At 37.9% G+C, this 15,638-nt stretch overlaps 1 protein-coding gene across 4 annotated transcripts in view; it reads right to left on the reverse strand.

The window, feature by feature from the left end:
- The window catches only part of ARHGAP8 (Rho GTPase activating protein 8), a 79,961-nt gene that overhangs the window by 47,361 nt on the left and 16,962 nt on the right, over window positions 1-15,638 (reverse strand). For all 4 annotated transcript variants that reach the window (XM_014940164.1, XM_014940165.1, XM_014940166.1 and 1 more), the window contains exons 2-3: window positions 9,371-9,482; window positions 6,362-6,499 (exon numbers count right to left, since the gene is read on the reverse strand). In XM_014940164.1, coding sequence (XP_014795650.1) covers window positions 6,362-6,499; window positions 9,371-9,407 — 175 coding nt within the window. In that variant the 5' untranslated portion in view covers window positions 9,408-9,482. The remainder of the gene's footprint in view (window positions 1-6,361; window positions 6,500-9,370; window positions 9,483-15,638) is intronic.

The following is a 15,638-nucleotide window of genomic DNA, read 5'->3' on the forward strand; positions in this document are numbered from 1 at the left end:
CTTCCCACATTGATAAATAAATTCTGACTCCTGGGTTAAATAACCTTCCCACATTGATAAATAAATAAATAAATAAATAAATTCTGACTCCTGGGTTAAATAAGGTGCTTGAGCACCACTAAAGGAAGAATATGTACAACAACACAATTATATGCACTCAGGTATGTCTGCATATTGTTCTTGAACAGATGATAATTTATTTCCTGAAGTTATTTTTAAGTGTCTTATTTCATATTCTCAGAGCACTTATAAAGGCATTACAATGTGACATGCATTAATATGAATGATGTACTAAAATTAAATTAAGACATAATTGCCAAGTCTCCCAGTTTCAATAATGGGAAAACTGAGGCAGAGAAACCTTCTCAAAATTACCAGCAGAGCAGATCACTTCGTTCTCCCACCCCACGGTGCCACACAGGCAACAAGAGCAAACCAGAAAAGGTGACTGAAAACCCCAATTCTATTAAAAAACTAAATAAAGCAGTGCCAGCTTCCAGTTAGTGATGGAAGTTAATGAAAGGAAAGAGGCTGTCCTTTCTTCACAGGCCTCAATAACGTTTTGAAGAGCATCACATTTTAACATGACCACACAAAGGAAGCAGGTTTCCCTTGCCTTCCACCAGAAGGGCTGTGACTGAGCACCCTGGGAAATTCCCAGTGCATTTGCTTCCCAGTCCGATATAGTTTGAATCCCATGACCTCGTGGATAGAATTTTGACCCAAACACGTGGAAGTGCAGTTTGAAGGGTATGGTGAGAAGCGGCAGTTATCTGCACATTCAAAATGTCATTTCAAGCATGCGGATTTTAAATCAGAGCAGAGTATATTTTTAAACCACAAAACCTGTATTTCCCCACTACTTGGACTTCAACTGAAAGATGTCTCATTTTCTACAGGGGACAAAGCAAAAAAGAAGTGCAACATCAGCTTTAATCCTTCGTGTTTTGCTTTCAGGTCAAAAATGTAGTTTTGTATTAACCTACTTGATTTCAGAGGCTAATGTCACCAAACACTTTCAGATGAAAGCTGATAACCTGTTCTACCTCCCTGGAAAACGTGCTCCTCCTCTTATTTTTCTGCACTGGTTTTAAGCTCCAGATACTTAGGAGGCATTCCCAAAGACTGAGCGCTTTAGACTGCTTGGGCACTCACACTCCTCTGGCCACCTAATTATACCTTTTTAAAAGTCACTGGCTCAGAGACAAAAGATCTGACTGGCCCATGGGTAGGAGGCTCCTGCCTTTGGATCAGGCACTTGATATCTCCACGTGTTCCTGGGTAGCCTCAGGATTATCTCTCAGCTGTGTCGGCTGCGGAGCACAGCACAGAAACTCCAGCCACCTCCTCTGCGCTCGGTGAGCAAAGAGGGGTGTGTAGAGCACGCTGTCCAGAATGAGATTTATGCACATTAAAACACGAGCTATCTGCTGGGTTTGCTTTTCTTTTGTCTGGATTTCACCGAAACAGACATGAATCATCCATCGCTTTTGATATCAAACTTTGCAGTAGGAAAAAAAAAAAAAAAGTTACAGCAGAGCACAGGGAAGTGCAAGTGGGAAAGGGGACTGGTCTACTTTTTAATTAAGATTTTGGACGGCGCAGCACTTCCTAACTGCTTCTTGCAATTGAAAAGTTTTTTTTCCTAAAGATACAGCTCATTCCAATTTGCAAATGAGGTCTTTTGAATGCCGTAATTTTAGAATGACTTTTTGAGGGCTTTTGTTCTGATGATACTAAAGATTACTATTTTATAAGTGAAAAGTGAAACATCATTTTATTTCACTCAAGCTTGTCATTATCACGTTAGAGCCAAGCAAGTTCCTAAAGGCAACAGAAGTTTTGCCATTGGCTTCAATGGGAAGTGAAGCAGAGTAAAAATCCAGGGGACTTGCCACAGCAGTGAAAACATGTGCTCATATAGAATTTAAGCTACAGAAAATGAACCTAAACCTCAATTACACTACGTTAAATGGCCACACAAACTGTGCTTCCGAGCCTCCTCCTCCTCCTACTCTCTGTGACTCAGAGAAATATGGGGTTGCACAAAAGCTGTCATGGAACTTCTGTGTTTTGCCTGGGCTGAGTAACAGACGGTAAATACACCCACAACGAGTCTGCTCCGGGTCTTTGCCCATCCGTAAAGGCAAACTTTTAGTCAGTTAAGAAATACACAGCCAAGATAACACAGCGGAGTCTCAACTTGAGCAGGAGAAGCTTATACCTTTAGCTGTAGAAATTTGAGTTGTCTTTCTGCTGGCATTGATCACCTCAGCTGATCATATCAAAATATATTACAACAGATATTAGCCAGCTCAAAGACGGAATATTAAAATATCCATTGTAACATTTATCCTTTGGGACACAGACCACACCCACCAAGGAAATTAGGAGTACACCACCAACTCTAAATTCCAAGACTCAACTCGTTCTGGTTTCACAAAGTTCCCGTTTTGCATATTTGGGTGTAGAATGACTTGTGTTATGTTGTCAGGATACCCAAACCTAAAATTGAGTTTGCATTCACATTTGAATCTGGCACTTCAAGCCATCATTTATTTTAGTAAGCCTGTTGCTCTACTAAACGACGTCTAAAGCAGACCTGTTACATTTTCTCAGATTCAACGAGAAAGCATGTCCATATATTTTGATATAATTAACTCAGTTTTGTGTTTAAAAAAGAGACTGTAACTTACAGCCTGATGTTCAAAGCGAGGAATACGGGAAATAAGGATTTATTTCCTTTCATGTTCTAAGAAGATAGTTGGAGAAAGAAGCAAGAGGAAAATTGGTGTAGAATTTGGAAAATCTAAGTTCAATTCCTGCCTAAAGGATTTGAACCCATGTTTCTATCACTCAGGCAAGTTCCATCTTCACTAAAGCAGGAAATAGTTTTCATTGCTGTCAACCTTTATTTGGGATTTCCTCTTGTAGCAACTGAGAGAAGAAAACGACACCACCCAAACAGTTAGGACATGCTTTGTAATGTGCAAAGCCTACGTTAAAATCTGTTCTTGTGCTGCAAATAGGTTATGAATCAGAGCCCTCAGCTTCCTTCTTGAAAAGTGTCCAAGACTTAGGTCTCTCCAGTTGATTTGTTATTTTCCCCTAAAGGATACTCATGAAATACTTTCACTTTGGGGGAAAAGAAAGAGTAAGTATTTTAAGAAAAAAAAATATCTTTGAACCCAGTTTTTTCCTGTGGCACTGCAATTTACAGACCAGAGAACTGCTCCAGAAGCTATTGCAAGGAAGTAGCAAGGCTGTCACTAAGTGGCACTACAGACCAGAGATCTGCTCCAGAAGGTATTGCAAGGAAGTAGCAAGGCTGTCACTAAGATGGACTGAAAATTATTAGGACTTGTGTCTTAGGCTTATTAGGAAATTCATTACAGTTCCTCCTTACATGTTACAAAAACTAAATTACAACTTTACCTTTCACAGTCTGATCTACATAATACTACTCTAATCAGTGTCTATTGCACTGGTTCAAAATCAGAAACAAGCATGAAATCAACTGGATCATGAAGAAAAATATAGTCAGTCTCTATAAAGTCCCAGGCTGGACACCTGAAATCTTTAAACATAATGAGAAAAGCAATAAAAGGCTACAAAGGGAAATATAGATTTAAAACAATAATGGACTTCGATTCCATTAAAAATTTTTGACTAACACATAAAAGGATTTCACAGGCAGTTAATGAAAACACAAGCATCAGAGACACAGTCCTACTAGAGTAAGCACATATTCAAAAAATGGTACCAAAGTTGTCAGCAATCATATTACAGAAGCAAACTACAGAAAATAAGGAAGCTTGATGCATGGTATATGATTAAATGTCCCTTCTGTTTTACCACAAAGAAAAATAATCTTGAGTTTCTTTTTAGGCAACAGATTAAAATTTCTCCTTCCAAATAGAAATAAGAAGAACCAACATTGCAGCACTGTTCCATTTATGTACGCTTAGAGAAGTCAGCTGCACATTGGTATTAGTGACAGAAACCAACCTGTAATTAATAAACAATTATTAAAGCTTACATCTTTTTAAAATGTCCCCTATTTTTATTTAATTAATTGTATTTTCACACTGTATGAATAAAACTCAAAAAATCTCCTTTATATAGTCAAAGCTATTGTTATGGAAAGCAGGTACGAGTCATTTTAATTTGTGAGAAGCAAGAAGGAATTTTAGACTTTCTTAAATTAACTGTTGGAAACTAGATCACTGTAAAAGATGGATAAATTACTGCAAATATTTTCACCTAAATTATCTCTTTTTTTCGATCATTTCAAACAATACATCTCCTTGTCTTTCAATCACAGAATGAAAGCTGAAGGAATAGCTTTCAGAATTGCTTAAAAACAGCCATTCCAAACACTTAAATTCTACTATGTCATATTCAAATAGGTTATTAAAACCATTATAAGCTAGGTACAGATCATTTCAGAATTTGTTCAAAAGGGACTGGCCTTTTCCAATATGGGAAGGAGACCTGAAGAGCTTATCCTTTCTGCACTTCTAAATCCAGAAAACGTTCAAACCTGACTCCTTAACACCGGGGATAGGGAGGGCTCGTTTTGTGAAGGTGAAGCATGTCTTCCCATCGTATTTCACCTTCCCCGTGTTCTGCATTCATATGCACACTTCTGCGTTCTCCTCTTACATCCCACCATCAGAGCTGTTTTAGAGGGTGCAGAATGCCTTCTAGAAACACAGCTCCTGGCTCGTGCTTTGCACTTAAATTGTCCAGTAAACTTCCAAAACCCCATCATATATTTCCGATTGAAACGGCAGCTAAATTAACTCTTTTCTGAGCTTAAACAATGGCTAGGGGACTTTGTTCCTACAAAATACTGCAGTATTAAGGATAAAACCAGCAGAAATAATCCAACATTTCAGCCAAGATTCATCCTGTGAATACCTCCATTCGCTCCAGTGAATTTAAGCCAGGATACCTAACGTTTTGACTTCAATTCAAGCAAACGCTGAGAGGGAACAAGTTCTCTTTTTATGTGTTATCATATAGCACTGCCTACTACAGGAGATGGAAGAGGTTCTTAGGTGGACAGTTACATTGACTCTGGTGCATCCACTGTGCCCGTTAACACGTCTATTTCACGCTTTGTCAGTTTGATCTCAATGGTTTCATTAATAACTTCAATATCTTGGTATTTTTCCCATCCCCAAACTGGTGCTTGAGTGAAAAGTGGGTCGTAGCTTTTGAATCACAAGAACGTGGATCTGTTATTCCCTTGTTTATGGATTTGAGTCTTATGTTGAGGGGGGTAGTTTCAAAGAAAGTAAAAGGTTATTATTCTGTGTATAGCTAGGGTCAAGAAGAGAAGTTACTACAGGTAAAATTCTCCTCCCACTATAAGTCCAAAGTCAAATACCACAGATTTCATTGCCCTGGTCAACGACACCTCACTAGAAGACTGGTCTTCCTAAGATTGATATTCACCTGGATGACATCCTGTTTATGGCTTGCATTCGGGAAGGTACCTATGTATAATCAACTCAGGTTATAACCTACATATGATTTTACAGGAAAATTATGAACTGACATCTTTTCCTGAAAAATCATAACCTCGGCTCACTAGAGTGTAAGGCAAAAAAGTGTGCACAACACAACTCAACCTCAGACTTCATTAGGATAAGTAGCGTTAAATACTGCTATTTGTTTCTTGTTGCATATGTTTCTTTAGTTCAGGATTGTGATTATTAATGCTATTTTAACAAGCACATTAAATCCAAAAGGAATATGCAATGCATACTTTAAAGAGATGCTTTTATATGATAAATATGCCTTCATGTCTTATACATTGTCAGAATGTTCTAAAAATAAATAACTGTAAACATTAAATGATTCAATAGTCAAATATGCTATGTACCCATAGCTTCTCTCCATGTCACAATAGGCAGTCAGGTGATAAACATTTATGTCAACAGTTTCCTTTCTGAGTTTTGTTACTATTTACACAGTAATCCATGTCTCTTCAGCTGCACACCCTTTCCAGGGCAGACTAGAAAAATGATTACGTGTGGCTACACAACACTTCAGGTTATTCAGAAAACAAAATAGCTTATCACAAATAAAGTACAGATCTGTTACAGCCACAGTTAGGCCTTAGATAATAATATATTGCTACTGTTATATTTTAAAGCAAGATTGAGCTCAAATATTTGGTTCATAATTCATCTGTAGAAACACACTGAGCTCACATATTACTATTCAGCTGCTTTTCAGGATGAAGGCTGAAAGCATCAACATGATTCCTATGCATCATCTTGAGGAGTACAGTAAGAAAAATGTGCTAAGGGTTGTAGTAAGGTAAAGCCAAAGTATTTTCCAAACATACCTGCCAACTGAATGATGCCATGTCTCGCAACATCATAGTAGGGGTGATTGATATTAAGCTCAGGATCCTCAAGTGGTGGAGGCATAATTGTTTCTTCCTGTTCTGACTGCATATCTTCTGCTTCATCTTTCTGCAATTCTGAAGGAGCAAGCAAGAATGCTTAAGTGCTAATGAACAGCGAAAAAGTTTTGCATCCAATACATTATTGACGGGTTGAATTTTAACTCAGTTTGACAAACACACAGGCTTTTCTTACCATTTGTCGCAGTTTCAAATCAGTTCCTTGTTCTTTGTCATTCCTCAGGTGTGGGAAAAGCAACAATACCTCAAAGCTACCTTCACACCCTCCTTAAGATTAATATCTACTGTGATGTTCACAAAAATCTCCACAATGACTAGACATCTGGCGCGCTGTGACCTTTCTATTCACAACTGCTGGTGTTGTCTCATCATTTCCTACACTCCCACAATCTGCTTGTTGTATCCGTCCACAGCTTCTTGCCTTTTATTTCAAGGTTGCCCAAACGGAGCAATCAAAGTTTCAGTGTGCTGTCGTGTGCATTGACAGCTACTCCACACTAACACCCCGTGTGAATGCTCTCTGAGAGCAGACTCAATACTTTGCACAGAAACTGACTGGAATACCGTTCTATTGACACGTTAACACACAGGTGTCTTGGAGGCTTAAGAGAAGAAAAGGCACATATACGGAGAAAAATTAACATTCTGATAAGGTCCACCACCCCCTATACATGATCCATCTCTTACCATGCAAGTTTTAATAAGGCAGAATTAACAGTTTTATTTATAACATTATTAGTGCCACTTTAAAAAGTACTTCCAGAATATTTTGCCTTCTCATCATCTGCATTTTTCATACGCCTTGACCATCACACAAGACACACTAGAGCAGAGAGAATATATTAAGTATTGATTTCAGCCAGATTTATGTGCCACTAGCTAATAAGTGTTAAAGAATAACTCTTACTAAATATTTCTCAGTGCTTTCCACTCACAGTTTCCCAGTATCTTTCTATCCTATAAACAACCACATGAAAGCTTTATCATCTCATTTTTATTTTTAACATGATTTGTACCAAAAATGCATTTCACAAGGATGAAAAATGCCACTAGTGGCTGGGCTTTTCAAAGACAGAGGAGTCAGGAACACGTGTACCACTTTTACATTTCTTTATGTCTGAATTCATACTAAAGCCCCCTCAAAAAATAAATCAGCAGTCCTACAGGAAAAAAAAAAATATATATATCTGCTTTTAGAAATACACCATTAGAGTACTCCTCATACAAACAAAAAAGTTAAAATCCTTATTATCATCTCCAAAATGTGTATATTTCTACCCCTTTAAAGAGTAAAATACATAAAAAGCTACACTAACCTTATCTGGAAAAGTATTTCACTTTAAAGAATGTTTTTATTCAAAGAGCCAGGAATAATAAAGCAAACATAATGCAGTATATAAATTTCACATTTTTTTCCTTTTTAATATATTTAAGTCATATCAAAACTCAGAACAAGGAAAACACTATTCTGTTTAGCAGGTTTGTTTGGGTTTTTTTCAGGTCTGAGGACTAACCACCTAAAGTAACAAAAAGTTGCAAAGGGGAGAGAGAAAAAGAAATAGAAAATGCAAGTCTGTGGGGACACAAAGCAAGAGCTGGGAACCATTTACCAGAATCCACTGAAACTTAACAGGCTTTATTAAAAGTGAAATGTATGTTGAAGTTAAACACAATAGAAACAACAAATATGTTAACCACAGGCTTTAGTACAGAGAGGCAGAGACCAACTCCTTCCATATAAAATTATTTTGTACTATGCGCAAAAATAGACACTTTTTCAAAAAGCAAGGGTAAGGATTTGTAAACCAAGCATAGATATCAAGCTGTCTTGTTTTAAAATGTATCAAAGTACTAGAGAAGCAAAGTAAGTACACGCAGCTATTGTACTGCAGTTATTCACAGGGACTAAAGTCCCAACATCTATTGAAAAGCTAGTTAACCCTAATCTAATAAGATAATCCTTTGTATATTCTTTTTAGTTTCCTTTTTTCCTTTTTCCTTTTTTTTTTTTTTTTTTTTTAAGCTCTGAGGATCAGAGCTCAAGAGAGGTTTCATAATAAACATAAATAGAAAAGAAGACTCATTGTTCCAAAGGACAAGGAGGGAGGCCTCAGGTCCATTTTTCTCCTGCAAATGATGGAGGAGTTTATTGCCCTGCTCCGTGAGCCACAGCAGAGGATCATCTGTTACTACTCACAGCGTTACCACTGCTCAGCCCAGGCTGGGAGACAACACGAGGGGCCTGATCCAGAGCTTGCTGGATCAGGAGAAAATTGGCTGAGGAGAAAATTGATTTCAGTGGGTTTTGAAACAGGCCCTGATTCAAAAAGGAAAAAAAACAAACAAAAGAGAGCCAGCCTGCTGCTGCTGGAAGTCACAGTATGGAGAAATCAAAGCTCATGTAAAGGACAGGGAAAGAGAAGCTGAGGCAGGAGGCACAGGGGGAAAGCTCTGGAAGACTCTTGTTCTGGCATTCAGTCTGGCATCCTCAAAAACGCAAGGAAAAAAAAATAATGCTGATCTTTCAAAATGATGAGGCCCCTAATGCCGTGGTCATATTGCTCAGCACGACTAACATCTTTGGAGATAACATGCAATAGAGCAATCTCTATGCTCATTCAATACTTGTCTCTTTGGAGTAATGACTCCCATTTGTGCCACAATATGTGATGATGGTGATATTCCAATAGCCTAGAATTGCACTAGGAACATCTACCAATAATTCATAAAAGCTGCATGTATTAAACTAACCTTCAACCCTAATGGCTTTAATAGGGTACACATCAGTACAGTGGCTGTAACTCATATTGGATTGCTCCAAAAAGTATTACAAGATGTTGGTGAAGCCTCTCACTTACTGAGGATGCTCTATTAAATCACCTGTAACTCTACACAGATGCCATTTGAAGTATAATAAAAAATATTTACCTATTTCAGCTAACTTCTCATAGTCAATCTCAGACATGTTTCCCCTTAGGAACAAGTCTATGCAGATCTTGATAACTGATTCTTGCAGGATGAAATGGTCCTTGGGTCAACCCTACAAAAATAAACAATAGCAGCTGTCATCACAATGTGGCATCTTTTACATACTATACGGATAGAAAATGAAAACAACCATCACCGTCAACCTCTAAACTCTACTGCCCAATTATTGTTGAGGAACCAGCTCATCTGCATTTGGGCACTATATTCTTACAACATAAGAGTACCATAGAAATATTTTAAAACAGCAGTCCAAAATAGAAAAGCTACATACAATAATAACAAACTGATCTGATGTTGGGGGTGGGGGTAACGATTATTTTTAAAAATACTTACATGTTACACATTTTTATTTATAAACATCAGAATTGCAGATTAATTCACTTCCAGAAATAATCTATACCTTCTTATTTTTTCCTTAATTTTATTTCTCTGATGAAGAACATATACACTCTATACCCTCCCAACAAAATCACTTATTCTATAGCAGTTTTAAGTCTTATTACAGGAAACATTCTATACTCCGCATTTCACATGAAAGAGCTTCATGAAAATTTCAAGTGAACATTAACATATAAAAAATGGAAAAAACAGCACTTCCTGTGCGTAATCACTGCTTTTTGTCACTCTGCAGAGTGCTTTGTAAACAGAATACTAACACACCCAAAGCGAGCATCAGGAGTGAAGAATACAATTTAGAAGATCTGTTTCCCCAAGCAGCTGCTCCAAGTAGAAACAGGTGAGAAAGAAACTGAGCTTTTCATACTCGCCTTTTAATTTAATTTAAAACCCCTGCTTCATACCAGTTTGGTTTCATTGAAGCATGTTAAATAAAAAAACCCAACCAACCAAACAGGGACATTTATGGCGTGGGGCTTGAGAAAAGGCATATACAAGAATACTCTCTGCCAAAAGGTTAGATATGGTATTGCTACTTCAAAGTACTGAAACTGGGAAATTATTTTGGACCAAACAAGAGCAGACAATCCTCCCGCTTGCTGCTGCCCACCTTGCACTTCCCAAAGCTTAAGTAAGATAAGTAGGTTTATTCCAGACCTACAAGTATGAAAGCAAGATACTATCCCTTTATTATTTTTTTTTTTAACCAGAGAAGGGATATATAAAAGTAGTTTTCTACAAATAAAATGCACATCAACAAAGCAAGCAAACGTCTACTTAACTTTAAGGAGATGTTTACCTATCTTGCTGTGGAGGGATTAGTCATTAGAGTGACCACAGGTATTACGTGTGTGAACCCTAACCAGCTAACACAAAGTCTTATCCTTTGGGTTTCAGCTTCTACAGGCAAAACAAATTTGCATCCTAGTATATGACTACAGCTCCCAGGTACTACAGTGAAACAAGCACCTGCTAGCCATCATAATATTTAAAAGCACTTCTGATGGATAATGAAGGTTTTCCACAAATTTTCAAAACATTTCACAGGTCTGATATTAATGTAATAGTAATTATCACCAACAGCAACCATGCATTTCCATAACTTGCTGCACTGCAGATAAAATATAAACGCAGTTCTACCACTCTGAAGATTTTCAAATGCTTACCAACTATTTTATAACAATTTTACTTGTTTCTTGTTGAAAATAATTATCGCCATTTATGGTAAACTCTAAGTTTAAAAGCACATAGAGAGAAAAGTCCCATTAAGTTCAAAAGAGAAAATTATGCAAACTCTCACCGAGCAACAATTTTCTTAAAAAAATGAAAGCAATTCGGGACCAGATATTTTTCACTTAATGTTAATTTTACCACATGGTATTCAAAATGATAACTTCATTGTTGTTTTTAAATTATGAGTTAAAAAAAATAATCTTAGTGATTTATATTACAATCAGTAATTTATTTGTTTACTATTATTCTGAGTGGTATTCAGACATTTCTAAAATTAACAATTAGCAACTAGCATGATAACGCATGGTTTTTTAGCAACTAATTTGTTGCAGGTATTATACATGATTTAGTTATTGACATAGTTTGCTCATAAGTACTTGGTGTATTATCTGATCATGTGTCCCTGTGATGGTCAGGAGTAAATGGTATATAAGTATCTACTTTGAATAAGCAAAATTTAAAAATGTTTTGAAGCAAAGTGTAGTTGCAAAAAAAAAAAAAAAAAAAAAAGCTGACTTTTTCTATCTTATCTGAACAATTTTCCCCCAACTTTTTTTCCTAAACAAAACATTTACATCTTGTACAAATATCATGTAAATGTAATGACACGGAGAGGGGCTCTGAATTCAACCTACAGCTCAATTTTGTATTCCTACCTCTTAACCTTCAACTCAACTATTTCAACCTGGCCTTTCTGCTCCTTGCTGAAGCTGGAACTCGAACACAAGAAGCTCTGTGCGACTTATTTTTCTGTTACATTTTCCAATTTTGTTTTCATAGACTACCACCTGCATTCAGCCAAGCTTTAAGAACAAAGAAAGCCAATGCTCAATATATCTGATCTTCATAGACTTCATCCCAACCAAGTATTTCCCAAAGCTGTTACAAGGAAAAGGGGCTCTACCTTTCTTCTAAAGTACCTATTTACACCAGGCCTTTCCATTCTATTGAATTTTAACCGTAAATCATAAATAAAATCATAAGTCATAAAAACTAGGCTATATCTTTGACACTAGAGTGCTTTTCAGATGACATGAGTAATGAAAGTCTCAATGAACTGATGGAACAGGGAGAAAAGCCATCTCCTTGAGCCCCTGCTTGAAGGGGAAAAAAAAAAAGAGAAAAAAAAAAAGATACAACTTTCGTGCTGCATAGCATGGAATAAAAAATAATTTCTTCTTCATACTAATTGCTAACTCTACAGTTAGCCAGTAGTGGCTCAATCTGAAGATGACAGATTTAAATTTCCCCCAAAACCTGCTGAAAAACATCTGGCTTTTGAACAGCTAAGTTACTGTACAAGCGAGAGCAACTACGATAGCGTTAAAACATTTGCAGACGTTCAAAACACAAAGTTCTTCGGAAGCTAGAAATAATTTAGACGGAATCAAAGAATAAGGGAAATGGGGAAGAAACCATCTGCCTGGTTTTCAGCTTACTGTTCCCTTGGGGCAGCAATTAGAAAGTTTCCAGTTACAAGACAAATTTACTGTAGCACCCTCGGAAATTGATTTCCCGTTGACCACAGCATTCTCTGTTCCTAGGAGATAACATAATCTCCTTAATAGCGTTCCGTGCCACGTAGCATCGTTTCTAGTAAACTGTCAGATTTAGTGCCTTCCCCCAGCTCACCCCACCAAAAAAGCAGTTAAAAAAAAAAACCTCAAAAGAGCCAAACTACAAGCTTTTTATTAATAGAAGAAATTCGGAAGTATTTTACAAAAAATACCAAATCCTCTATCCCTCCACAGGCAAGGTTATTACTTACTGACAGTCCTAAAAGAGCATTACTTTATCGAAAACAAAGGCAGTCACGCAGGCAGAACTGCTTGATAATGAACTCGCATCTACAGATAGTCCAAACAAAGGCGAGGGATTCCTCCCAACATTTGTCAAGGCGCAGACGTCTTTGATGCCTATTCTTTTTGTTCACTCAGCTGTCAGATATGTTCTTCTTCAAATTTAAATAGCGTGGTTTCTCGTCTCTTTTTTTTTTTTTTTTTTTTTTTTGTTCCCTGATGCTTTTGCCTTCCACTGATATTCTTTGTTACATTTAAAAGGTGTAACACAGCTCTCTGTGTAACATCAGTCTGCAATTTACATTTTGATAGGATGAGAATTCTACGTGCAGCCAGTATTTGCTAAGCGGTGTTGTCTACAAAACCAGGTGAAGTGGTTTCGGAAGATTATTTTATTATTTACAATACTGCAGGAACTTTGCTATGGAACTTATAAACACAGCAACACATGAGCTGAGTATATAACGTACGTGCGGAAAGCGTATTCAAAGCATCCTGCTTTTCTTCCCACAGGTCCTCTGTGCTAAATAATATTTTTGCACAGTGTATTTCCCACACTACCAAAACCAAAGCCCACGTTCTTCGTTAGCAGTTTGTTTCAGGTGTTTGACATACTTTATTTTCATATTGTTTATCGACCTACCATTCTTTGCTGGCAATATGTTGCTGAAAATCAGCTAGACCATGCCTAAGAAGTAGACACCCAAAGGACCAGCTGCCAGGGAGAGCAATCAAGCCTGTGGGTCTTTTGGCCTCCTTTATTTTAAGGACTGATTTGGGTCTAGTTCAGCTAACGTCAAAAGCCTGCCTTGCTACTCAGAGAGTCGGTCTGCCACAACCTAGATGGATTTTTGGGACAGAATCAATAAAATCAAGGGGATTACTGTACTTCCACATAATACAACGCACAGATTAGCTTTTAAAAAAGGAAACTCTGGTTCGGCAGCAGAGCAGTTGTTTCACCTGACAACGGCTTAGTGGTTTGTTTGTCTGTTTTTTAATTTTTTAAATTATTTTTAAAATATATAGCTGCCATACTAACACTTCCCAGCTACCCTCTTTCCTCTCTCTCCCTCTACTCTCTCTTTGCTTCCCCTCTTTCTTCGTGTCAGGCAGCAGTTTATACTGTCTATGGAACCAAACAAGTAGCAAAGGTTTACACCCAGGACCCAGATTCCCCAAACCACTGGAAGCGTTTGGTACAGCATTTCCCATGGAGGAAGAACCCAAACAAAACCCCACCCCTCTTCCTGCAAGAACTGGTGCCTTATTTGCCTTCCTAGCATCCTGATAGGATGAGGGGTAACGGTTTCAAACTGAACGAGGGGAGATTTAGATTAGATATTGGGAAGATATTCTTTACCCTGAGAGCAGTGAGACACTGGAACAGTTGCTCTGGGAAGTTATGGATGCCCCATCCCTGGAGATGTTCAAGGCCAGGCTGGATGGGGATTTGAGCAACCTGGTTTGGCGGGAGGTGTCCCTGCCCATGGCAGGAGGACAGAACTCGATGATCTTTAAGGCCCCTTCCAACCCAAAGCATTCAATCACAGTGGGCAACAAGCTGCTACTGCTGCATGCTGAGAGGCTGCAGGTAGGGAGGAGATTCGGTACAGTCCTGCTTGCTGCTCTACCTTCACCCAGCACCAAGGGATCATAGAATCATAGAATCATTGAGGTTGGAAGAGACCCTTGGGATCATCGAGTCCAACCATCTACCCTACTCTACAAAGTCCTCCCCTACACCATGTCCCTCAGTACCCCATCTAAACGTCCCTTAAACACATCCAGGGATGGTGACTCAACCACCTCCCTGGGCAGCCTGTTCCAATGCCCGACCACTCTTTCCGTGAAAAATTCCTTCCTAATGTTCAATCTAAACCTACCCTGTTGGAGCTTGAAGCCATTCCCTCTCGTTCTATTGTTAATTACCTGTGAGAAGAGACCAGCACCAACCTCTCTACAGTGTCCTTTCAAGTACTTGTAGAGAGGATGAAGGCAGAGGGAGCCTATACCCTACAGCCGTGCTTCTCTGTTCTATCTGACAGCAGATTGCATCTTCTGGAGAATGTATAGGGCCCTAAAGTCAGGCCGATACTCTGTGATAGAGATGTGCAGATGTGTGGTGTAAACACCCAACTGTACCATATTGACCAGAACTGAAAAGGGATGCATGTAAGCAAAAAAAACCCCACCCAAACAACCAAGAACAAGACCACAACCACCAAATAAAAACCAAGAGATGGATGGAGGAAACCATTCTTACAATAGAAGGCTTCTCCTGATTGATATTGATGAGAAGTGTTCCTGAACCCTGGAATTCAAGGCAATTTAAACAGCTTTAATTTTACTAAACTTTCCATTTGGGCTCTAATCCCAAATTAAATTTACTGCTATAATAAGTTCCATTGGTTTTGGTGCAGTAAAGACAAATACACACAAATTCCAAGAACTGGCCACATTTATCTGCAGTGTTAAAACACTTTCAACCAAACTTTCCATGATAATTTCATTTTCAAAGAAAAAAAAAAAAAAACACAACAAATTTAAAAAACAATATTAAAGAATTCGAAGGATGGTGATACACAGGTTGGTAAATTAATATTTACAATTAGAAAATTATTCTTTTGGAAAGTTCAATGCAAGTTTAGAAAGGGTTATCCAACTAAGTATGGATATTCCAATCAACTTTCAAAGCATAATTGCTATTCCTAATTGCATCTATATCAATTGATTTCCATATCACTGAACACACAAAAATGTCATGCTAAGATTTAAAG

The sequence above is a fragment of the Calidris pugnax genome, unplaced genomic scaffold (genome assembly GCF_001431845.1).
Source record: "Calidris pugnax isolate Ruff unplaced genomic scaffold, ASM143184v1 scaffold36, whole genome shotgun sequence".
NCBI lineage: Eukaryota > Metazoa > Chordata > Aves > Charadriiformes > Scolopacidae > Calidris > Calidris pugnax.